The sequence below is a fragment of the Corvus brachyrhynchos genome, unplaced genomic scaffold (assembly GCF_000691975.1).
Source record: "Corvus brachyrhynchos isolate BGI_N302 unplaced genomic scaffold, ASM69197v1 scaffold91, whole genome shotgun sequence".
Classification (NCBI taxonomy): domain Eukaryota; kingdom Metazoa; phylum Chordata; class Aves; order Passeriformes; family Corvidae; genus Corvus; species Corvus brachyrhynchos.
The window spans coordinates 5,780,390-5,807,246 of NW_008236442.1; the positions used below are offsets into that span (position 1 = coordinate 5,780,390).

General features: G+C 42.0%; 1 protein-coding gene across 1 annotated transcript in view; it reads left to right on the forward strand.

Moving 5' to 3' along the window:
• The window catches only part of LOC103624394 (contactin-6), a 126,785-nt gene that overhangs the window by 37,644 nt on the left and 62,284 nt on the right, over positions 1–26,857 (forward strand). Inside the window, exons 3-4 of the mRNA XM_017747251.1 lie at positions 9,802–9,928; positions 15,145–15,320. Coding sequence (XP_017602740.1) covers positions 9,802–9,928; positions 15,145–15,320 — 303 coding nt within the window. The remainder of the gene's footprint in view (positions 1–9,801; positions 9,929–15,144; positions 15,321–26,857) is intronic.

A 26,857-nucleotide genomic window follows, 5' to 3' on the forward strand; every position in this document is an offset into this window, starting at 1 on the left:
TTTTCCCAATCTGCTGCAGTTTGAATTTCACCACTGGCAGAGATGAGATGACTAAACCAATTTCCCTCTATGCAGAGAGCCCTCTTGCATTTCTCTCTGCACTTCTACTTTTTCCCTGAATAGCCGTCATTTAATGCCCCGTTATCTTGGATGGTACTCATTTAGTGGTTTATTAAGCAGTAATTCAGCAGCCTGTTATCAGTTCCTACTACAGCCGGGGAAAATACGCCAGCCAAGTACGCAAGATTTCCACAGAATTAGAGCGGTTTTGTGATTTTTGGATTAGAGAAAAATTACCCCAAAGTAATAGATATGAAATGTTTTCCCTGCATTCCATTATTGGCCCCATGCTAAAGCTCCCATCAGGCCATTTTGAGTGTAGATTGTCTGATCTTTATTTCTGTTTCCAGCCCAAGCAGTGAAATTTTACAAAACCACAGAGAACTCAATGGACTGAGAAGTCCTAAACTTGGACTCACTTTTTCTCCCGCACTTGTGGCTTTTCTGAACGTTTCCATGGGGGAAAAGAGATATAAATTAATTTCTTAGAGCTTCTTAAAAACCAGGGAGTTGAAGTGAAATAATGGGCAAGGGTAGAAACCAAAGTGTGCCCTAAATACAGCAGCGTGGAGGGATCAATGTAAATCCCAGCAGGAAAAAATGGGTTTGAGAAATAATTCTGATGATAGAATTGGTAAAGGCTTGATTGGAAATTACAGCTTGTAAAAGTGGATGAAAATAGGAGCACGTTTTATGAATAAATCATTCCCGTTTCCTAAAATTGTTGCATTTTAACCAATAACGAAAGTAGAGCTAAAAAGGAGGAAGTAAGAGGGTGATGGTGCAGCTAAACTGGCACTGGCCATGGAACAGGTGCCAGAGTTATGGAATTTTTCATATCTGCTCATGGAAAGCATTCCTGGTTCTGGTTTCCCTCTGGAAGCTTGCACAGGAGTTACAGGAGGACAAATGGTACAAACTCTTCCCATGGGCTGTTGTCCCACGCTCTCCAGGCTCCTCTGTGGAGTGAGAGCCTTGGGAAGGGTTCACAGGGACACCTCAAGCCCCAGGGTTTGGGGCTGCTGCTGTTTCTGGGCAGCTTTCAAATGGTGTCAAACACAGACATCAGGAGGGGACAGGCAGTGTCTTAATGGGATAACTTCCAATTTTCCCTGGATTTTCAGCCTGCTGACAGGGACAGCAACATTTCTACCCCACATGTCCCTGGCTTGCAGCCCTTCCTGCTGGTCCCTTCCCTTTCCATCTCTGCCTCAAGGCAGAACTTCAGTGCAGCCCTATCAGCCTGCATTTCCCCCCTCCTTTCAGCTGGGTTTTGTTTTGTTGTTTATGCTGTCATTTCTTTTTTGGTTTTTTTCGGAGAACACATCAGATAAAGGTCATTTTTCCTTGAATGGAAGAGCACAGTAATTTTGACAGTGAGACATTCCCAGCTTGCTCTACATCAGAAATGTTGATATTAGCTCCTTTAAAATAGAGACTAGAGACAAAAATTGCCTGAGCAACTCAATGTCTGGCAGTTATCTCCCAAAAAATGAGCATTTGCAAAGTTATGCTTGTGGCTTCTGCTAAATTCCAGGCTGCCATTACTGGAAGGATTTTAACTTCATTTACGTTTGCTCAGAAAAAAAAAAAAAATATCATCATGAAGGTATTAAACAGCCACAAAAGATGATGGCTTCAAACAGTGTCTTTTGGCTGATCCATAATCATTTGCTTTGGCAATTTTATTGGGGAACATTAAGGCTGATCACTAACTCTGTGTTCCTAATTATTTCTGAAATATTGTGCTGTTTTCTGTGCTGAAGTGCGGAACGAGCAGAGCAGTGGGCTGCTTGTATCATCATGAAGGTATTAAACAGCCACAAAAGATGATGGCTTCAAACAGTGTCTTTTGGCTGATCCATAATCATTTGCTTTGGCAATTTTATTGGGGAACATTAAGGCTGATCACTAACTCTGTGTTCCTAATTATTTCTGAAATATTGTGCTGTTTTCTGTGCTGAAGTGCGGAACGAGCAGAGCAGTGGGCTGCTTGGGATTGCAATGTTCTAACTGGGTTTTAATCAATGAGTGATAATGAGAGCTGGTGTTTTGACTTTCCCTTCTTAATTGCCAGTAATAAAGCAGATCCTCATTGATGATATTTAGCAGAGTTCAGTTTCATTCATCTCTGTTTATTCTATTTATTTTGAAAGTGCCTGGGAGCTTTCAGTGCGCTAGACACAATAGCAGAATATACAATGCTAATTATATTTTCCTTGCCTGATCTTTTCCACAACAGAGGATGATGCTGCCTTTTCCTGGGGAGTGATTGCACCTCCCTGTTTTCAGCAGGTTTCTGGAATGCAGTAGGAGTCAAAGGATAAAATCATGTCCCGTGAAATCCCAACCACATTTTGCTGTTTAAATCTCTATTTCCCTTCTGCTGCTCATGATAGTTGGGATTTTTTTTTTTTTGCCCAGAATGCCAAAATAAGAATTAAATATCCTCAAGATGAGGCACATCTGCAGGTGCTGCTGGCCAGGAAAACTCATCTCACCCAAACAGCCACAACAAAGCCACACCAGGTCTGATTTACCCCAGGTAGATCTTCACTGGCCAATTGTCAATTTTGCATCCTGATTTTGGGTAAGAAAGACCATTTTATTTTTTTTTTAAAGTTTGAGTTTCAAATTTAGTTTTGGTCCTTCAAATGGATGCCAGTGCTGTGATGACAAATGCATGCAAATCAGTCAGTCAGTACAATAAATATTTTGATAATATCCTGCCTGAATAATCTAATTTAAATCAGGACCTGCCTTAGGTTTAAAATGTTTTAAATATCCCTTGCATTCCTCTTCAATTATATGTAAGAAAATAAAGAGTGTTTTAATCTTGCCTCGATCATTGCTTGAGATGATTTATATCCCAAGATTTTCTTCCCGAGTTATCAATCATCTGAAAGCAAGAAGTGGGTGGCAGCCTGAAATTTCTATATCAGATCTTTCTGTGTCCTGAGGAATTTTTCATGTGGCAGAAATTTGGGCTACAAAAATAAGCGGTCTCCACATGTCTTTCTATTATCTCCATGATCTCAATAATTTCGAAGTGTTGTCCCAGGATATAAACCTTGCTATCTACAGATAAAGTCATTGCTGATGTCAAGTTCTTACCGCTAACTCCTGACTGGTTTCATTCCTGCCTCTTATTTAAGCCCTGGTGAGAAAAACAAGCATCTGGGAAGGAGCCATTTTGTTCCAGTTATTCAAAATAAATAAACAAGATTTAAATTATTTGTACAAGGAGATAAACACCCACCTGCATCACAGTGCTGTAGAACGGAGATTGTATCTGGATTTCTATGAGGTCTGGGACTCACAGTGCTGCAGAACCAAAACACAGCTTCACATTACAACACTTTTCCTGTTGAGCATGAGTGGGAATCACCAAGTGTGGCCTCTGGAAACAAAGAGGAATCATTGCTTGCTTTAGTAAATTCAAGCTGTTTGCAAACCGGCCCTTTCCATGGTTTCTCTCCATTCCAGTGTGGCTGGATCTTTGAGTGCAGCAATTCTCCTTTGTCGCCCTCTGTCTCCAGAGTCACTGGGTGGGACGAAGGGCTGCAAAGACTCAAATGGGTCTGAAATTTCCCCAAATTTCATTTTTTTCCCCTTGTTTTCTGTGTAAGCAGAACTGCCGTTTCTCATGTTGTTATGTGCTTATTCAATTGTTGTTTCACTCTCTTTCCTCCATGAAATTTGGGAGTCACCACGCAAAATTCCAATGCCAAAAATCATCTGAGCTTAATCACTCCCCATCCTCTAAGAGAGCAAAGCACAGCTGTATCTTAAACAGAGAAAAGTTAGAGAGAAACAAAGTGCTGGCTTTATTTAAGTGGCAGGATATTAAATGTTATAGCTGTTATCACTTCCTGCAGTATAAATTATTGAATTAAGCCTTCAATCAGTTTGGCAACAGTGCCAAATGAATATTACAGGAGTACAATGCAGCAAACAGAATCTGTCATCGAATCTAGGGCTCCCTTAGAACCGAAATTACAGCGAACAAAATGCTTGTGCACTAGATTGGAAAAGGTTCATTATTATTTATTCATCTTGCCCAGTAACACAAAAAACTAATGAAATTTCATTGAGAAGGGGGCACGTCAGGATTAGTATCCATCAGCAAGGCACATCCCTCCAACTTCATCAGGGATATTTGTCTCCATAATTAGATGTCTGTTCCACGAGAGTTCTCCATCTGAAGGACGTGCCCAAGTTCATGACATGAAACAAATCACCCACGCTAATGAAAAGGTGATTTTCACCTCTTATTTCACTTGTCTCATCTCCCACAATTGCACAAAGTCTTTGGAAAATCTTCTCATAAAGCCAAAAAGAGTCAGGCCCAGGTAGGAATTTCAGCACTGTTGCTCACATGTTTGTTTATTTTTCAGTAAAATATTCCATTATTAACACAGGTGACACATGGGTGTATTTATAGCCCCTCTCCTGGAGGGGCTATACACATATCCCCACAATGAATCGGTCATAAATCTGTGCTCATCTCCAGTGGAAAGCTTAAATCAGTGCAGCTCCACTGAATGCTCTCCACAACCCATCCATTAGGAGCAATTTTCCTTCTCTGCAACTTGAACTCCTGCTCTGGAATCTTGAGGGAATATTTGGGGGTTTGTAGGGAACACGGTATCCTGTAAATCTGAGGCTTGATTGCTGCACTCAGCGTGATGAGAAAACGTCACATCTTGGCATTTAAGGATCCATCCGAAATTATTTTGGGATTAGAATGTGTGTATCTGTTAGATGGGTAATAAATTCACTGCTACCCAAATATATTCCCAGAAGGTGCTGAAGCGATACTGGTTATCACAGGAGGACTTTTAAAAAATGTTGGGAGCGTCACATTTTGACAAAATCTTTTGTCCCTATATATATTTAGTTGAAAAAGGCTCATAATTCTCACAAATATGACAGTTTTTGCATAATACTTCCTTAATTATCACCTGTGATATATTACACCCTAATTTTCTATGCTAGATTCTGACAATAATGGTTATATTAGGAATTCAATTCATATTCTAGAGTTTTATTGTTTGTTTTCACACCCAAGGAAAATGTGCAGTCAGTTCATAACCTGAACATGTTTTTTGCCACATCAGCCTCAGCTCACCCTACCTGGCCCACCACAGAGAGCCTGTTTAAATAACAGGGAAAATATTGGAATATTTGCCTCATTTCTCAAGGAATACAATTGACAGGATGCAGAATCCATTTATTGCAAACATTTCAGATTTCTGTGCCATTTAGGGCTGGAGGAGCCTTAATTAAATAAAAGTTACGTCTCCAAACTGAAATCAAGAGTGGGGTTCTCCAAGTGAGCCACAGGCAACTTCCACCCACCGTGCATGGGAAGAGGGGACAAAGGAAGGGGCACTTGGAGTACCAGCTCCTGGGAAATGCCAGATTCCAGCTGTGCCTCCTTTCATCTGCCTGCCCTCACTGTTTTTCAAATCTCAAGGAGGGGGCACCATTTTCCCAGATGCAATGGCCTCAAGTTGAGCCAGGGGAAGTTTAGGTTGGATATCAGGGGAAATTTCTTTATGGAAAGGGTTCTAAAGGATTGCTAAAGGCTGCCCAGGGCTGTGGTGGCATCACTAGCATCGGAAGTGTTCAAAAGAAGTGTTGATGTGGCACTTGAGCACATGGTTGAGTGCTGAATGTGGTGGTGGTGGTGCTGAGTGGATGGATTTGTTGTTTTGGAAGTCTTTTCCATGCAATGATTCCATGATTCTGTGAAAGCGAGGCCTTGTACTCTTGGCTGTCGCTTTATAGACAGTTTCATTTATAAACTCTGGGCTCCAGTGCCAAATTTCCCATCATTACTGAGAGTTTTTCTGACTTCATCAGTGCCAGGGCTTCCTCCCATGGGCCTCTTCAGTGCCTCCCCTTCTCCCAACATCACAGGGAGCTAAATGTCTCCCTGGTTTGGTGTCAGCTAACGGAGACACTGTGGAATTCCACCAGTACTCCCAATTTGACTCTGACAATAGAATCTGAGACTTGAAAGGAGCCCTGTGTCTCCAGAGTTCTGCACATCAACATCTGAAGGGAGAAAGCACATGAAAGTTGAAGGCCCTTTGGGAAAATCCTACAGGTTTCAGGTTGCTTCTTCCTGCTCAAACTTATAAGATCTAATGGCCCTTTCTCTGTGTTGCTGTTTCACTGGGTGTTACTGGGAGGGAGTGAGGGAATCCTGCCTCTGCTGCCTGTGCTCCTGACAAGTGGTTTTTCTTCCACAGAACACTTTCATGGCCCTTTTTCTGCTTCCTCTTCTCCCATCTTCTGTTTCAGGGTTAAAATCTGACTCCTTGAAGACTTGTGTGTTACTTTAGGTGGTACCAAGCAGAGTTTCATCCATTACCTCTCATTTTGCATCTGTCAGGCTCCTTCTAAAGTCCTTGAGCTCCCTGGTCCAGGCCTTTGAGGAGGGAAATAATCATTTCATTCTGCTTCTGACAAGATTCAATCAAAAAACCCAGTGCTCTTTGCAGGGAAACCCTCCACGACATTTAAAAATCTGTGGACCCCATAAACTCCCTGTCCTCCAATTAAAATTTACCAATGTCTTCAGCTGAACAATTAAACAGATTTTGAATAAGTTGGATTTTGCATCACTTTTCTGCTGTCATTAGAAGGGGAAGGGTCTAATTCACCTATCCCATCCCTTTTGCTGGAGCTGACAGGTGTTTTACTATCACACTGATTTAAAAGAGGCCTCTTAATCAGGTGTCAGCTTTGGCCCATAAAGTCATATTAATGTTTTGGATCAGATATGAAGCTCTATCTAAGGCACATTAAGAAAGATTCATTAGAAACTCACTACCCCTGGAATTTACAGCCTTCCTGGAACTTAATAGCCTGGATAAATTCCTCCTTATCTGCTTTGCTTATGTGAATTACGGCAGTTTTGCATTTAGAAGCTTCTTCTTATGATCTTCCGTGAGGATTCACTGATATGGTCCATCCAGAATCATGAAATGGTTTGGGTTGGAAGGGACATTAAAACTCATCCAGTGCCACCCCACAGGGACACCTTCCACTGTCCCAGGCTGCTCCAAGCCCCAGTGTCCAGCCTGGCCTTGGACACTTCCAGGGATCCAGGGGCAGCCACAGCTGCTCTGTGCTCTCAGCCCACCAGAACTCCCCATTTCTGGTCCTGGAGCAGGGAATCCTCTGGAGTTTGTCTCCCTGGAGTTGATTTCTCCCAGGCAAACCTAAAACCTTTCCCTGCAAATGGAGGGTGATGCTTCTGGGACACTCTCAGTTTCACCAAACAGTTTTCATCTGCTGTCACCACTCAGTTTGGAGTAATGGTAATTCCAACTCCACTTTGCAAAAAAAACCCCTAATGGGAAGGAAGATCTGTGTAGGAAAGGGATAAAAGTCAGCTAAGATACAATATTGGCCTACTGAGTTATCTTTACTCACATTACAGACTGGGCCTGGGCCAGCCTAAACTGCTCTTGGGCTGTTCTCCTTTGCATTTGCAGCCGGGCAGAGGCCTCACAAGGAGCTGAAAATGAAGCCAACCAGAGTCAGACACAGGAAAGAACAGGGAGCAGGATTTGGCTGGAAATTAGGTTGATTAAGTGTGAACTCCAGATTTGTGCCTCTTTCTCCCTGTCTGGATGAGGCAGAGCATAAATATTTAAATATTTCTTGTGGCTGAGTAAAACCCCTTTAACTCCATTTGATAGGAATATCAGGGTGTGATAGAAGCACCCACTGCCCATGAGACAGTGACAAGAAGCACTGGGACACTCCCTCCTGATTCCATAATTATGGAAAAACCAGCGTTCCTCCTCTTCCATTGGCACTGTGCTAATCCCTGCATTGGCTGAAGACAATACCAAGTAATGAATGAAGGAATGTTGATTCATTTTCCTCCTTTGGCTTTGAATTCAGGCTGGCATAATTATGGTCTTTATGGAGATCAAACTGATTTGCCACCATAAAGAAATACATTTTAACTTCTTATCAAACGTTCCATAACAAGAGTTTATATTTTCTTTCAAGCACCATGTTGAGGATTCACACATGATTTTTATGTATAGAAACCATGCATTTAATCAAATATTCGTATTCCAATACGTTTTTTTTTTTAAATCTGAATTATTTAAATCTTAACAAAAGCAAACAGCTCTACAAGAATGCATTTGTCATGTGTATCTCTGGAGAAATCATGGGGATTGTATTGAACCTGGAGGATGGAGAGGAAATATACGGCCATTCTCTATAGGAAACACAAAAGGATGCATCAGGAAATTAGAAATGACCAGCCTGACCTTCTCTATAAATAAGAGATGGACTCCTAGGACACCACTGACTCTGAGAGTGCACATCATTTCTCACAAATTTGATGTTATTCTCTGCTGCAGATCAGCCAGCAAGAAAAGGATATTAAAGAGAAAACAAAACAACAGCAAGAAGCTGCCTCTACTAAAATTCATGGGCAGGATTTTTGTGACAGGGACTGTGACATGTCCACTGGAAAGGAGCTGTAAAATATTATGTCCTTATTCTACACATTGAGGGCCCGCTGCACTAAGGACATGGGAAGGGGATATAAAATTAGGATATTCAATAGTCTGCAAATGACAAATGACAAATGAGTCCAAATTCCATTTAGGAAAAATCACAGGAAATTAATTCCAAGTATACCAAAATATTTACATTTTCATGAGGTGAAGCAGGGATTTTTATGTGCATCAGGTAGCTCCCCTAGCCCAGCCAGGTCCATGGATTTAAAATGCAGAATGATGATCCCTGGGTCATTTTGGGGCTTCAGAAAAACTTCTCCCTGGCAGTTCTGCAAAGGTAACAAGAAAGGCTGAGAAAATGAACCCAGAAGGGAAGAAAATTCCTCCCAAAGTAAAGACAAGTCAAATGGTCAATTGTAGAAACAGTGAAAAAAGAAACCTTCAAATTTGTCAAGGGATTAAACCTGGAAGAGTAGTAGGAAAAGAAACAAAGATTATTTAAGCAGACCCAGCCACCATCTCAGAGAGCTGCTCTGCCTTGCCCCCGTGGTTTGCTGAACAAATTGTCTTCTCCCCTGCTCCCCAGAACAAGGAAGATCACCACGAAAAATAAAAATAGTTCTTGTTTGCCTTGCAATTAATCATTTCACTTTGCATGTGAAATAAAGTTTGATTATTTAATGCTATTCCTGTTTAAAAAGGAGTGAAAAAGGGAGGGGAAAAAGCCCAAAACACCAATAAACAAACAAACAAAAACCCCAGGCCACTATAAAAGAAGTATACATAAAATATACAAAAAAGAATACCTCAAAGGATGGGAAGGGTTAGAGGAGAAGGAGGTGAGTGATTCCCTTAGACTGTGCTGTTACCAGGGAGCACCAAACACAGAGCCACAGGTCCACAATTCTGTCCTTTCCTGCTGCCAGACCCGATCCACAGCACAAGGATGAGGTGGATGGGCGCATTTAGCACTTGCCCATAGAGCTTCCATGGGAAATATGCAAAGAGGCTTCACTGTCACCTGCAGAATAAATCACCAGCACCTGAGCTCTGCGATTTTATTATCAATCAGCCTTGAAATATTTCTTCCTTAATAGTCCAGTGTCTGGAGGTGGATTCTCTGCTGAATATCATAGCAGACCTTAACTTGAAGCTGAAAGCAAAGGACTCCAAAGGACAATTTTATGTGGAAGGACATGCTAAAGACACCTAATCTTAAATTATTGTTTTTCTTTCACAGGGGGAGAAACCCTTCATGGGCCTATTTTTATCCAAGAGCCATATGATATCACTTATTCCATGGGCTCAGCAAATCCAGAGATCCTCCTGAACTGCACAGCCAAGGGATATCCGCTGCCGTACTACAGGTGAAGTCAACCTTGGGGAAATATTGTCCCACTGTCACTCTTTGAAGTGTGTTTTAGTCACTGCACGACCATAAATAAACACCCTAAAATGTGCTGAGTGCTCACAGCAAGAACAGACAAAGTTTAGAGTAAATTCTAGGAATGAAGAAAAAATGTTTTTGCTGCTTTGCTGTAAAGAAAATTAACACAGGGAAAGAAAATAATTGAAAATCACCCCCAAAGTGTTTTAAAATATACAGAATTAATTCTAAATCCACAGAACAGCTGTGAAAAATGGGAAAATGGAAGTGCTGCACATCTGTAGTTGATAAAACTTTCCATACATTAATAAATGCTTGGAAAGCAGAAAAGCAACACCCTTCCCCTCTTCTAATTCCAACATTTCATGTACACATATATGGTGTTTGTTTATCTCCAATACCTTCCAAGACTCCCTTCATAAAACCTTGGTACAGAGAATTTTTTGTTTATTCAGTAACTATGGACTCACCATTTATAATAGAACTCATTGCCCCAAGGATCTGGAAATCCAAGTTGGATAAGAGGAAAAGCGGGGAATCTAGGGGAAAAAAAAAAGGACATTGTGCTTTCTTCAAAAACTAATGGGGAAAGTAATGGTTGAGGTGAAGGAAAATTACCCATAAAAAATAAATCATTCATGCAAGACGTGAAAGAAAATCGTATCCTATCAAATTCTTAGAGAATATTTATTGGCGAACTTTTAACTGCTCCCAGTACAGCCTCCCCTGGAGAGTGCCACCACTGGATATCAGCTTGGCTTTAGGACTTCATGGCTTGATTTGTCTCCAGACACTGTGTTATGAAAGAAACCCTTAATTTCCTTTATGAAAGGAACCCTCAATTTCCTTTTCACAATTCAACTTCTCCTCCTAGGAGCAGAAATCCTCACTTACTTCCCAACCCACTTGTTCTCCCTGTTCTCAACACCAACATCAACTGGTTCAGGCCATGAAGTTCAAGTCTTTCCAGTTCATCCACCCTTTGCTTTCACATCCATTGAAGCAGCTTCCTAGAAATTCCTGGACTCTCGTGTCCTCCCATGGATTCCTCCCACCCACAAAGAGCAGAGACAGCAGCTTCCATCAGGCTGGAGAGCTGGGAAGTCTCCCCCATCGCATATTTGATATCCACATTTTACCTTTACTTTTTTCTACCCACCCATTAATTAAACTCCCTGGGTTTCTGCACCATAAGGACATTTTCAAAGCCTCAGTGGCTCCAGGGAGATGGGATCAACATCTGGGGATGGATCCTGGAGCCCTGAGGTCAATTAGAAGTTAACAGACTATCCCTGCTGCAATTACACCACAATTTGGAGGGAACAGGGAGCTTTTCACTTTGCTTTGATTTCACCACAGCTAATGCTGCCTTTGTCAGATAAGGATTGAGCCCATATATTTAAAGTTCTGACAATTTTTGAGGAATCAAGCCCAGTATGAAATTTTAATCATTTCTTTTGCTGAGTGATGGCTGAGAACAGCAAGGACTGCTGGAGGTTTCTCTTTGATTCAGAAATACAGAACCACTCCAACAGGAAGAAAGTTAGAAACGAGTTAATTTGCTATTTAGCATTTTTTTGCATCAAGAAATATGCTGATAAATGCCTTTTCTTGAAATAAAAAAAAATGCTTAGCATTTTCTAAAAGTTTTATTTTGTTGGGTACTCTTTTATTCTTACAAACTTGTCAAATATAGGGATAATGTTTTTGCAACTCCTCCTCAAAATACTGTGTGTCTGCGAAGCACAGTGCAAGAATTGTGTAGAACTGTAGGTGGAAGGGCTGAGTAATAAAAATGAGACACAGTTTTCCTGTTAGAAGTAACAAAGAACACAGATTACACTGGAGACAAAAATATGGATGGAAGCATCTCTAAAATCATTAAGAAATCTCTATAAATGTTCTGAGAAATATCATTTTGTCCCTTATGTCTTTTTTATAAAGTCAGAATTGCCTATAATATCAGGGACATGATTCCAGGTGTTTCCTGGTGTGATGTGGCTGGTAAATAAACACAACTTTTAAAATTAGATTTATCATTTTTTGCACCTAAGCTTTTTATAGTCACCAGAGGGTTTATCACCAACTAACTCAGTGAATTTTACATAGGTTTTTTTTTACTTACAGCCTATGCATGAACACCCTGCAGTGCTTCCAGCAGCATTTTGACACCTTTTGTTTGATTTCAGGTGCTCTCTTTTCCTGCGCTTCCACTCAATATCCAGAGCAATCCCACAATCCTGCATTTTCATGCAAGTTGGTGACTGAGGGTGTTTTCCCCTCAATAATCTTCTCAGAGAGGAGTCAATGGAACCAATAAATAAATCCAAGGGCAGCATAAGCAGCATTCATTAGAACAACATTTTAATATTCCAGCCCAACTCAGAGTGTTGCACTAAAAGGAGATAAAGAGATTCAAATCCAATCCAAATCCAAGCACCACGAGGATAACTGGAACACACAAATGTGAGGGAGGGAACAGAGCACAAACCTACAAGGATTGTAAGCGACATCAAATATGTTCATAACCGTTGCATCAAATCAAAGTGGAGAGTGATTCCCAGCAATCCCAAAAGTCCACCCTTGAATAAGAAATTGCAGCCCAACTCTCATGTCCTTGTTCCCTGGAATGCTGTTCCTTGGCTCAGTGCAGATCCTGCCTCAAAAGTGGAATGAAAAACTCCTTCACCCTCTGGTGTCTTGTTCACAGTCAAGAGTTTTTAAACTTCCTGTGTTCCTCCTCACTGGAAGTGTTGTACATGAAGGGGGGTTTTGCAAATCCTTTTCCCAACTACAAGAAAGTCTCAGGTGGCTTGGCAGGACATTTCCATTGGAATGCAAATAATCTGAGAAGTATAGAACACTATGAAGTCTTAAAAATATTGATATTTTTATTATAGCAGCACACTGAAAAGATAATTTACTCAATCATGTGAGCACACATCCACTCACAGTCCTTGGGCTCCCGGGGAACTGATAATTCAGCATCAGAATATAGGAAATTTTTTAAAGTTTAGGTTCTGAAACAATTGGTGAAAGAAAAACAATCCAGGATGCATTTCCTACAACTGAGGAAAAGTATTTTCCAATGGTTGCATGAAAAAATTCACAAAAATATGTAGATGATCCCTGCCTTAATGGGCTTATGTTAAAAATTCCCTAAAATAATTATCCAGATTTCTGTGTATTAATACACTGCAGAACACACAAAGCCATTAAATCATTGTCTACCACATGAATTCATTAATTCGCTTCCTTCAGTGATGTAAACATATTAATTAGGGAAAAGGCCCACACCAGGAGCTGAACCCTGATCTATATGCAAAGTTTAATAATCATTGTACCATGGTGATTAGAATGATTATGGGGATACTGTGAAGAATTCATTTGCAGCAACTAAGCCAACATCTTTGCATTTGTTTGGAAAAACAATTATAGATCTTAATTGGGAGCCATGCAATGATGACAGCAGTTATTTCAGTGATTGATTCCAAAATTAAAGAGAACTGGCAAATTAAATACCAGAATATCTTAGATTAGAAAATGGAAAGCTTTAGACAACTTGTAGCAAATGTAAATCCTGAAATATGGCAGAATCCTAATGCTGGGATGTGATCCCTTCAGAAACCCAGACAAGGCTTCCTCACTTTTGCTTTTAAATTAAAAAAAATAGCCCAAATAGACTAAAATAACAGCAAAAACTAGACCAGCTATAGCAAATATAAAAAAAGGAATCCAGCAGAGGTACAGAAACACAAAAAATAGGCTGGAATTTGTAGGAAGAATTCCTGAGGGTTGAGTGTTGCATCCAAATCTCTCAGTGTGGATGAATTCATGGAAGGGGAGGCATCCAGAGAAATTATTTTGTGTTATTAGACCTTGCTCACAGAATTCCATTGATTTCATATTAATCAGTCATTATCTTTCAAAACAACAAGTGCTCACTTGAAGGTCAGGGCACTCCCTGCATTTGTGGAGATTTCCCTGGGAGCACAGAATTGCATTTCACAGCTCAGTGTGGGAACCCTCCTGCACAAAAACAACCCCTGAGCAGTGTGAGCGTGTGGAGAGAGGGCTGGGGGTGACTGACAGAATCTTGTGCTGTGTATCCAGGTCAGATTTCCAGGGATAAAGTGTGAGTGTGCTTCAATTTGTTACCAGGGAAAACTGCCCTCCCTGTCAGGAGCTCTGCACATAAGCAGAAATGGATATTTTTTCTGCTGTGATCCTTCAGATAATTTACAAGGATATGATTGCCCTTGGTTTGGGCACTGCCAGGAACCCAAGGTGAGCCACTGGCAACCTTTGTGTGATCCTTCCATCCGATGGAGGGCTCGGAATCACACCCACGGATCAACAGAAATGATAAAGGCTGAGGAGATGGCTCTGGATATAAAATCAGGAGAAGAAAATACCTGGTTGTGTAGTTTTAGGATTGCTGACCACTTAAGAAGTGGCATTAACAGACCCCAGACTTGAAGGCCTCAGTGGCTGAGTCCTTTATCCTTCCTTTGGCCCTCACATGAGCAAGGAAAATTCAACCCTAATGTGACTAATGGCAAAGCCCCAAAATTTCCCTTCCTGAAAAACACAGTATTTATTTTCTTTGAAAGAGAAATTGTATTTTGACATCTGTAAACAGCTGGGTAATGTTGCAGACGCAATCCATTTCCTGCTTGGGGGACCCACTGGGACAAATGATGATTTAAAATAGCAGTGCTCTCATCACTAAATGATCAGTCTCAGACTTGCTGTACAAAAACTTCCCTCCCAGCTTTTGTTCTGCCCTCTGAAGTGCAATCCTTCCTGATCTACATCGCCAAAGCATTTTTGTTGTCAAATTCATGGTTAATCGTTTGCAAAGCATATTCAGGTACCATTCATAGAACAAAAATAATGTTGTTGTGGACAAGGTATAAAGCCCCCTCCTGACTGAATGGATAAGTTCGTGTGAATAAGTTATAATTACTTTTGGTGGACATTTGGGTGAACACTGGTGACTAAAGTAAAGATTTTCCAAAGAATACCATTATTGCTATCATTAAGATTGATGTAAGAAGCAGTCGTGCGTGAAAAATGATCTAATTTTGTGATATTTAACTACATTTTTATCATTACAGGTATGCTACAGCACACTATTTAAGATAAATAGGCTCTGTAAATTATAAGCATAATTTGATTTTTTTCCCCTCAAAGGTGGAAGCAAAATGGCACAGATATTGATCTTACCATGAGTTATCACTACAGGTTGGTTGGAGGCAGCTTGGCAATCAATAACCCACATAAAAATCAGGATATTGGAACATACCAGTGTTTGGCCACAAATTCATTTGGAACAATTCTGAGCAGGAAGGCAAAGCTTCAATTTGCATGTAAGTTGGGAAGATCATATTTATTAGAGCATTATTTTCCTATTAATTCTGCACATGGACTGTAATTTATTGGGTAATTAAAGGATCATTGGGGATTCTGTCCAAAAGGTTTGACTTCCTTCGCCACTGCTTATTCCTAAAAAACGAAAATATTAATAACAAAACCAGACATCTGATGGCTGCTGCCCTCGGGAGGCAGAATAAAAATCAGGAAATTGAAAGGTCAAGGAAGATGAGCACAATTATTTTCACTTAATAAAGGTGTTTCCACTTTTCAGGACAGTGGTTTTGTTGTTATCCCACAGGTAGCTACAGCTGGGGGGCAGGGAGGGAATTGTTGCAAAAAGTTGTGCTTTGAGTTTTCTGTAGATAATGAGGTCTAATTGAGACACAAAAGCATTGCTCCCCTAATTGCCACACTGATACTTCCTTATGTTACCAAAGAAACTCTCTTTTTCCTTACACAGTGCGTAAAAGTGTGAGCTGCGCTCTGAGATATTTCATATTTCAGCTCCCTCAGGTCGAGCACGTTGTCTGTCTTGAGATGATTTAAAATTTATTTCATCTTTGCTCCCCGTTTCACTTCTTCACAACTTCACAACCTTTTTCACAAGGTTTGGACGCGGTGACCGAGTTCTGTGAATGCCCAGGGGAGAGGGGGAACAACACTGGCAACCAAAAAACTCCAGATATTCCCTCCCGCCTTTTTTTCTTTTTTCAGTCTAAAACTCAGAGCAGTCTGTTGCTGGGAGAAAGCAATTGTTTTCAAAGCTCATTAATAAAACATGTGTCTAAAGCCAACCTTGTGTCGCTATTTCAGACACCAGCAAACGGATTAATTATTAATTTTGTTCCATTTCTCATAGCAAACCTCGTGTCACAGGGGTTACACAAAGGAGACATCAGAGGTCAGGCTGGTTCACAGAGTGTCTTTCAGCAGACCTGATCAAAAGGTGTATCACTGGTATCTCATTTAATAACATTTTACCCTGAATTTCTCAAAGAGCTTTGATTTCCAAGAGCTGGTCAAATGTAAAAAGAATAAAATTTTGATTCATTATTTTACCACTTTTTGTGCTGAAATGTTTTTACAAGCCAGTCTTTCTGTGTGGGAAATTATTTCAAGATTTGGAGGTGAAAGTTGTTTAGTGACAGAACAAATGCCATTTTAGAAAGGAGCAAGAATAGACAACCACCTCAAAATTGTCCGTGGAGTCTGTAATCCCCAAGGAACCAAGGCAGGCCAGGGAGGGAGCTGGGAAAAGACCTAAGGAAAGGGAATATCCTTAAATGGAGGCACAAATGAGGTGCAAAACAATTTTTTTAAAAAAGGGGGGAGAAGGGAAAACCAGGAATATCTGCAAAAGAAAGAAGGCTCTGGTGATTACTCAGGATTTCATGTCAAGCAGTTCCTTTATTTAAGCTTTATACCCCCACCCAAACACTTCCCAAAGTTCCTGCAGGGAGCAGATCCCAGAGCCGGGTCTGGTTTGGCCCCAGCTCTCAGCCTGCTCCAGTCCTCCAGCTCTAACAGCACCATGGAATGCTAAATTTATCCCATAATCAAGCACTACAGCACTTTTCCAGTAGTGGTGACAGATATTTACATCCTTCCCCATGCAGAAGAGAGAGGACAGACAAAGGCTGTTATTTACACTGACAAACTCAAATTTACAGAAAAATGCTTCAATTTAGTGGCATCACTGCAGAACTGTGAGTTTTAAGTCATCTTACAACAGGGAAAAAACCCCACAGTACATGGAAAACATCATAATGACCTGATGAGAATAGTGGAACAAATTATCTTGAAACACTTATTTCACAGTCAACATTTCCTTGTTTCTTATTTTCATGTTGCCATCCAATTTAATTCTTTGTTTCAACCAATACTTCAGGCTATATCTTCAAATCCAGGCAGGCAGCACGTTGCTGTTATGACACTTTCATTCAACACCTCACAAAATGGGATTCTTCCCTGGACTGGAATGACTGGCATATTATTGCGATCTCCCTGATAAAGAATTGAATCAAACCTATTATCCAAGTAACAGGGTTTATGTGTATTTGTCTCTTTACTACAAGGTAACTAACTCTGAGTTGGAGTTTGAATTAATGATACCTCCAGAAACCTATTCAACATGTCAACTTAATATGTGAAAAATACTTTTTTCCTCTGTTCGAGATAGGAAGTTCTCCGAGAAGCAAAATAAATGCAGGACGAGATTAGAAATATGTCTTCAGATTCAGCTGGAGTTTGGTGCTTATCCTCTATTAAAACCAGAGCTGTCAAAGGAAAGCTGCAGGAGGAATATTGTACAGAAGGCAGTGGCATAGATTATTAAAGCTACAAGCTGAAAATGAGAGACAGCGTCAGGGAGAGGGAGCGCGTAAATGCATTAGCGGGATACACAGGATGGCAGGCCCTTGGCATCCCTGCTTCCTGCACAAGGGTTGTTTTGTCATAAATAAACTTGAAAGCTCCCTATAAATCCTGTACATCTCCTGCTCCCCTGCCTGCTGCACACTTGGAGCAGCCCACGTGTGTTTTGCAGGAGCTGGAGTTGTTGAGGTGGAAGTTGTTGTAAAGCTTTGGTGTCAGGCCTCGGCTTGTGCAGCCAGAGCCAAACACAGGAGCAGGGTCCCCATCCAGGCTGGAGTCTGGGGTCATGGCCTGCCACCCACGGGGCTTTTCCCCTTCCAGTTCAGTGGTGATGTCCAGCACAAGGTCACCTGGAATGCTGCAGCTCAGCCTAAAGGGAAGTCAAAGGCCTGGGGAGCTCATCTTGGGACTAGGCACGAGTCAGCTTGAAGGAAGAGATGAGGACATGGAAGGTTTTCCTTCAGCTTTCACACAATTTAGAATCACAGAATCATTGGAGGACACGGTCTTAAGCTGCACCAGGGGAAGTTTAGGCTGGACATTAGGAAAACATTCCTCACAGAAAGAGTGATTGGGCATTGGAATGGGCTGCCCAGGGAGGTGGCGGAGTCTAGTCCCTGGAGGTGTTTCAAAAAAGACTGGATGAGGCACTCAGTGCCATGGTTTAGTTGATAAGGTGGTTTCAGGTCACAGGTTGGACTGGGTGATCTCCGAGCTCTTTTCCAACGTCTCTAATTCTGTGATTCTGTGATTAAGGATGGAAAAGACCTCCGAGATCACCCAGTCCAACCTTTGCCCAAATCCCCCCCGTTCATAAACCACATCACAAAACGCCACATCTATTCGTTTTACGAACACTTCCAGGGATGGGGACTCCACCACTGCCATGAGCAGCCAGTTCCAAAGCTTGGCCACTCTTTCAGTGATGAAATTTTTCCTAAGGCATTTTTGTTTAAGGCATTTCATGCCTTAAAAAAAGACAAACAAAAAAGCTGTTAGGGAAAACTGCTTCAGTATGGCTCCAACCAGAACTTTCTCCAAAGGCACACAGGGGATTTGCTTTAATTATTTCCTCAGTTTTAAGCAAAAATAACTGTGTGCAAACAAGTAGTGGGAAGTTTAGGCTGGACATTAGGAAAACATTCCTCACAGAAAGAGTGATTGGGCATTGGAATGGGCTGCCCAGGGAGGTGGCGGAGTCTAGTCCCTGGAGGTGTTTCAAAAAAGACTGGATGAGGCACTCAGTGCCATGGTTTAGTTGATAAGGTGGTTTCAGGTCACAGGTTGGACTGGGTGATCTCCGAGCTCTTTTCCAACGTCTCTAATTCTGTGATTCTGTGATTAAGGATGGAAAAGACCTCCGAGATCACCCAGTCCAACCTTTGCCCAAATCCCCCCCGTTCATAAACCACATCACAAAACGCCACATCTATTCGTTTTACGAACACTTCCAGGGATGGGGACTCCACCACTGCCATGAGCAGCCAGTTCCAAAGCTTGGCCACTCTTTCAGTGATGAAATTTTTCCTAAGGCATTTTTGTTTAAGGCATTTCATGCCTTAAAAAAAGACAAACAAAAAAGCTGTTAGGGAAAACTGCTTCAGTATGGCTCCAACCAGAACTTTCTCCAAAGGCACACAGGGGATTTGCTTTAATTATTTCCTCAGTTTTAAGCAAAAATAACTGTGTGCAAACAAGTAGTCTTGAGGGAAATCCCCATAACAGGCTGCATGAAACAGCCTGTCCAGGCCTGTTACTTGTTCTTTTACTTCCCAAACGCATCTATAGCAGAAGATTAAGAGAGATGCAGGAGAAATAAGAGTGCAATTAAACAAACTAGAGCAAAAAAGGACTCCACAATGAAAAGGAATCACATGTGAACCTAATAATTATTCAGGGCATAAACCCAGCAAATTCAGTATTAATTGAAAGCACCTTGCTGCTTAGGGATCTTAAATTCGATTCTCAGTCAAATTATTCTACCCTTGATGATAAAAGTCATGCTGATTGCAGCTTTCTCAGGCCTGAAATTCTGAGAAACAATGACAACAATCTAAATTCATGCTTAGAATTAGTCACTTTGCCTTGAACCACACAGGAGGGCACACAGTGGAGCCATTAGACCCCATATTTTAAAGTTCCCCACAATGCTACAGACCCAGGAAGGATTTCTCCTTGGACTTTTTGGGCTCCAACCATATTCTCCTGGTTTTCAAAGTGGTGCTCAAGGGTTTTGCTTGGTGTTTTTTCTCAATAGTGTTTTTCCAACACTGCCACCCTCCCCGCTCTTGGCCAGTGATGATGTGCTCACAGCCATGTGGCTGAGAGTGACACTGCTGGAGCACTTGGAATAAAATCTGCAGCTCCCAAGAGCTTCCACGTGCTCTTTGTCAGAGACAGAAGACACAGTTTTGCTGAAATAATAAATTAGAGGCAATAATTCCTCGTGGACTGAGTTTTTGCCATTCTGAAACACAAAAGTAACAGTCCATCATTAGCGTTTAACCATTTCAGGGAGGAATATATTAAGCCAAATCAAATCCATTTAGTGTTTGCTGGATGGTGACAGGCTGAGCTTTAGCAGGGCCCTGTTGGAGGGGCTGGCTGGGAGATGCTCAGCCAGCATGAAAGCCCACTTTTCATCTGATTACTTCATCGTGTTACTTACCTTCGAGTGCACACAAATTACAGAAACATCACAAAGCAATCCAGCAGCCTCAAGATGTCATAACCCTTTTCACTGGCAGTGTATGCTTTGAAACAGAAAATGGAAAAATCAATAGGCTTGGATCAGATAGGCTGAATTTGCAAAGTCTGGACATGCATGAATTTAAGACTAAATGACACCTACACTTCTGGCTGGGTTGTGTTGTGGTGCTGTGTGTGTCCAGAAATCCCTCTGCAACAATTGTATTTGATTAAAAGGTGTGCTAGCTGTTGTAACTACCACCTGGAGTAAAGCTCTCTGGGTCTTTAAGCTGATTGTTAATTCATCACTGCACACGAGGGCTGGAATACTGATCAGGCTCCCTGGCAGTTGGATTGCAGGAATGAACTCTGGCAGTGCCTTTCTTTTCCAAAAGGAGGTATAAACTGCTCAGTTCAGTGCTCAACAGGCACTCAGGGATGACCAACTGAAGAGCAGGAAGGAGGAAGAGCTCAGCTTGCCAGTGCCAGGAAAAGGCCACCATCAAAAATACAAAATACATCCCCAAAAGTTTGACTTGGTTTTCTACATTCCCTTTTCCTCTTTAGGGACACATCAGGTAAAGCCACAGACTTGTCTACATCCACACAGAATCATGGCATGGCCTCGTTGGAAGGGACATTAAAGATCATCCAGTTCCATCCTCTGCCACCTTCCACTGTCCCAGGCTGTTCCAAGTCCCATCCAGCCTTGGACACTTCCAGGGATCCAGGGGCAGCCACAGCTTCTCTGGGCACCCTGTGCCCGGGCCCCACCACCCTCACAGCCAAGAATTTCTTCCCAAAATCCCATCTAACACTGCCCTCTGCCAGTTTGGAAGCCATTCCCCCTTGTCTTGTCCCTCCAGGCTCTTTTCCAAAGTCTCTCTCCATCTTTCTCGTAGCTCCTTCAGGCACTCGAAGGTCACGATTAGGTCACTGTGAAGTTTCTCTTCTCCAGGCTGAACAGCCCCAAGCCTCTGTCCTCACTCCAGCATGATTCTCTACCCTACATGTGCTGAGTAATGCACTGACCCCACCTCTCTGCTTTAAAAGGGTGGCCTTATATTTAATCCTAGAATGGTTTGGAAGGGACCTTAAAGCTCATCTCATTCCAACCCCACTTCCACAGGCAGGGACACCTTCCTCTGATGCAGAAACACATCTCAACTGCAGATATGTGGAGAATCAGCCATAAAATTCTCCTTTCCATGCTCTGGGCAGCCCTCCTGGTGGTCCTGGTAACACCTCCCAGTCTGCATCTTCCTGTGAGCCAGTGAGGAAAAAATGCAACCTGCAATGGGAACACTCGCTGTGGATCGATCCTGTCTGGAGGATGGAAGTGCTGCTGTCATCTCTTCCATATGTCAGTGAACAGGCTCACAGCTCAAAATTGCCTTTTGGACTTTGAAGCACAGGTACAGAATCCAATATCACTGCAGCAGCAGCAGCAGCTACCCTCCCTGGTGTGGGGAGGTGAGGGCCAGGCTCTGAGCAGAATGAGTTACAGGAAATAAACCCTGTATTTTGTCAAAGTTCTGCTTGGAGTGAAAAGAAAGGGAACTTTCATTTATCACTTCTGTTTGTTATGGACACTGTGCCAATGTTCCAGCTCTCTCTGCAGCAGTTCCCATGGCAGGAGACCACATCAAGGTCTTTGCTTAATGGATGCTCTCTGTGGAGCAGACCCAGCAGCCTCAGGCATGTTTTCTTCTTTTCCCCTTTATTTCAAAGTGTTTCCCCGGAAAATCAGGAAAAACCTGGTGAGAACCATTGTTGTAAGGAATATGACATTTCCAGGGACAGCAGCCCCACTCTCCCAGCTGTCTTCACAGGAGAGGTTCTCCAGCCCTCTGAGCAACTTGGTGGCCTCCTCTGGGCTGATTCCAACAGGGACGGATCTCTAAGGGGTCTCTATCCTGCTCTACCCACCCCAAATGGGGGCACTGGGCATCCTTCAAGGCCACCTTGAGCAGAACACATGCAGAGAACCCTCTAAAATGATGCAATTTAATCACTCCAAGACCAAAACCTCTGCAAGACCTCATCACACTCAGCTCGCCTTCCTGTATCTCCAATGAACTTCCCGGTGTTCATTTCTTTGCAGAATTCTGTGCACACAGAGCCTCTCCCATGCTCCAGGAAAAGCAGGAACCACCACTCAGCAGTGAGGAAGCAGGAAGCCTGGAAGGGTTTCACCTGCCTGCTGACAGGACAAGGCAGGGTGATAATAGAGTTTCTATTTTAAAGCGCTGAGATCACAAGAATAAGATTATGCAAATCTCCTGACATTCCTGAAGACACAGAGAACAGCCTGGAATCTTAAAACCAGAAGTTAGGGGCGTGTCTCCATAAGGAAGGGCTTTGCTTTCTCCATCACCCCCTATTTTAGTCTTCTCTGCTTTCTCAGAGCCCATGCAATGTCCATCAACACCAAGTGCAGCCACGGCCTCCTCTCTCCTGTTAAACACGTCCTGTAGCTCATGGGAGCAACATTCCCTGTTTATTTTACGTTGTAACAGACCAGACAGCATCAGAAATTCCACTTTTCTGCCCCTCCAATGGTTTAAACCTCTCTCCCAGAGTACTTAACCACTGTGTTCAAGGCTCTGCTGTATCAGCACTTGGTTAAGGCTGCTTTATTCCAGGTTAGTTCCTTAGACTTTTATTATAAAAGGAGGTTTTTTATCTATGAAACAGACATCTACATTGTAGAGAGGTTGTAAGGAGCATTACAGGCAGTGAACCAGGCAGATAAAGTAGTAACAGGGAACACAGAAGTATTTGAAGATTATCTTTTAGTTCTATATTACTTACTCTTCTTCAGTTCCTTTAAGAGTGTTTATCCTAAATCAACCCATTGCCAGTTGTATTGGAAAAGCAATATACATGATTGAGATATGGTGGGGAACAAAGCATCCACAGGTCCTGGAGCTGATAGATTCTGATTGATAAAATTTAATACTTGGGAAGGATAAAACCAGTCTACATTTGCAGTCTGGGTGATTTGCTATTTTATCTGTTCCCCTTTCATTACAGACAAGATGATGTAGATTCCAATAAATTGTTGAGTGAAATATCGACGATTTTCTCATGAGATTCTTTGTTTTTTCATGTGACAAAAATGGTGCAGGGTTGCAAGGGAAAAAAAATACTAAATTATTTGGAATAAATGATTGGCTTTTTTTAAAAATCAAAACAATGAAATTAATTGATCAGTTATTTTGCAGTGAAGGTTGATCCTGTGTAAATGTTTTAAGGTGTCAGATAAACTTGTCTATTCTGTAGCTTATATTGAAGAAGGAGATCAGTGTGTAACATTTGGACTTTTCGTGGAGTGAAGGAATGAGGTCACACGCATCGCTTTTCTCAACAGGAAAACCACATCTGGCACAGAGAATCCACTGAGCTGTAAATATCCATTTCTAAATGCTACAGCAAGAACAACAAATAGTGTAACCTACACCTGAAATCCCACTGACAAGATTCACATCCAAAAATCCCCTACATCAATCACTCGGGTAAATCTTGAAATTCCCATTGGAAGGAATTCTTTGAGGGCTTTGCAGCTGGAATGAGGGAGATAAAGCAGTGGTGGCTGAGGGGAACTCAGGGTAATTCTACAAGAAGTAATTCTGTGCTGGATCTCCAAAGGGCTGGGCAGGAATTTGGGAAGGGCTGAAATAGGCACAGACACTGTCAGCAGTGTGTGAGCCCCCTCTTCCTTGCCACTTTTCCTCTCTTCCTTGCCATTTTTTATTGTATGTATTATAATCCTTGATTATTATTTTGTTGGTAGAAACATTATAAAGAGAATTAGTTGCCTGAAGTGGGACTGTACCCATCAGAACCCAGGACAGGGATGCAAGAGAAACTTTCTGCAGGACCAGGGCACAGCTACAGGTCCTCAACAACAAGGTCTGAGGGAAGGGAGAAGTTCCTGACCCATCTCCACTTAGTTAAAAACACGTTGCTGTGGGAGCAGTGGGAAATATGAAGGAGAAAGGGTTTGGATAAGAATTAACCCCCCTGCCAAAAGGACACTTGCCACAGCAGCCAGGCCCATCTCCCGTGGAAGTCGGGCAAAATCAGTGTAGTCGTGGCAGGGATAAATCTGGCCCTCGAGGTTCAGCCCAGGAAGAGAAATCTGTGTTTAAGAGCTCTCCAATCTGGAGAAAACTCCTGCAGACGGCGAAGTGACTCTGGTGATGACAGGTGACAAATGAACCGTGCCGTGACAAGTGAGAAAACTGTTTGGGAATATAAAATATTAAACACATATTCCCTCTGTGCCCCTCCCTGGGAGAGGGGCAGCTCCTCAGCTGTGCCTCTGGCCTGCAGATGGGCTTTGGAGCAGGAGCCCTAAGGCTGCATCAACACTTACTGCTCAGAGCAAGTCCTGTGCTCAGCTCAGAAGAGAAATTTAATATTTTATGCTGCTAACTCTGTAAAAGCAAGGCAAAAAATAACAAAGGCCAGATGTAGACCAGCTCTACCGCTTCCCAGCATATGTCTCTGTGCTCTGGGTTTCTTGGTGCATGAACAAAAATCAAGCCAGCTCAGGGTTCCCCCCCCCCCGCCTCAACTCACCCTGTGTTTAATTTAATTGTGACCTTCCACTTTTTCCCTCTAGAGAAGCTTGGTATTACTTTGTAAAGGGCATTTTCACTCTTTAATTGAATAAGACAATCAGGCTCTGGCAGGAATTATTGTTCCCCACCTTGAAAATTAGTGCCTGGATTGGCCATTCAGATCATTTAAGCTGAATTGAGGACCCGGGGCCTGTGTTCCTCCTAAAGTGTAAATTACAGGTCCTCTCCCTTGGAAGCTCCAAAGTAATTTAGCTAGGTAAGGAAGCACTGATGAAGGTCCTTGGATGATTACACAGCTTTGGAGAAGGACAGGACCCAGTGGTTGTGGTTTTCCCTCTCTTTATGACAAGCAACTCCGTCAGGGAGTTTTGGGGGACAGGACAGCTTTCCTTTTACCCACAGTGGGATGCAGTGCTCCCCATGAGAATAAAAGTGAGAATTCCAATGGATTTTTAACATGTTCTGGTGAATGGAGATACTCAGGCACTACCCAGGCTGCTCCTGGCTGACTCAGCTCCAAATCTTCCAGACCTGAGGTGTTAAAGGCTCACGAGTGCTTCAAATGGAGCAGGAGAACTCAGCAGGTGTTGAGGAGAAAATCCAAGTACTTAAAAAGCAGGAAATGGGGAATACTAAGCGGCTTTCAGACACCTTAATTAGAGATAACACCGCTCTTAATCTCAGAATTGAATTCATAGAAAATCAATTAGAACATTTAAAAAATTGAGATTAGATGCTAACGGGAAAAGATTAATGTATTGACAGCATTATCAAGACAAAGGAACTGTCAGAGGGTTTGTTCAGCAAGTTTAGTGCAGTTTGGAAAGCTGAAAAAGAGAATTTACTTTGCAGTAGAAGTTGTAGGGAAGGAGATTAGCCATTCCTTTGGGAGATATTTGGGTATTTGGAGAAAGAAGGATATTTCCATAACACACCCTCTAGTACCCAGGCTGAAAGAGATTGGTGCTCACCTCCTAGAAGGCAATTCAGTACAAAAATACTGAGGAGAAGCAAAAAACAGGGATTGATGTCCAACAGGGGGGCTTCTGGAGTGGTCTGGACAGGCACAGACTGTAGCTAAAAGGGCTTTAACCCCAAATTTTTTGGGACTTTCTTTATGTGAGAGAAGACAGAACAAACCCAAAATCTGCAAGTACAGGTTCTTCCAGAATTTGAGATAATTTTAAAGATCCAGTAGACTTAATTTTTATTATCTGTGGTTAAAACAGACCTAAATTCTCTGATTCAGGCATCAAATTCAGACCCAAAATGGGGCCCCTGATTCATTACAGTCAGAGCAAAGGAAGGTAACAAATTGTCAGGTGCTAACACAGGTGCTGGAAATACTCAAATCATATCTGTGAGCTTCCTTGGAAAACTGCTGAGCTTGTCCTTCATATCCCTCTTCCCTGTGAGGAAATCCCTGTTGTGCTGCATCACTGCAGGAGCACCACTCCTGTTGCAATACATCACAGGCAACAAGAGACCCAGAAAAAAGGAACAGAAGTGATCTATCACAATTTGACACAGCCACATGGAAATGTGAGGAATTGTATTGATTTGTCCCCAGGAGCGTGGCTAATTTGTAAGGAGCCCTTACTCCTCATGCCTTAACATTCATTGCACATTTCAATAGCAAGTAATTACAGCCATTATATTTGGGATTATAAAATGACAAAACATTTATGAGGGGGAAAAAAAAAATCAAAAGTTCAAGAAAGCATGAAATCACATTAATTCAGATGAACTGTTGTAATTATGCAAGGTGATAAATTGGAGTTTCTCTAATTGTCTGTAACAATTTCATATATTAAAACACCCAAGTTTCCTTGGTTTCCTTGGAGAAGTTCTATGCTCCTTCTTAAGAGGGACTGGTTTGG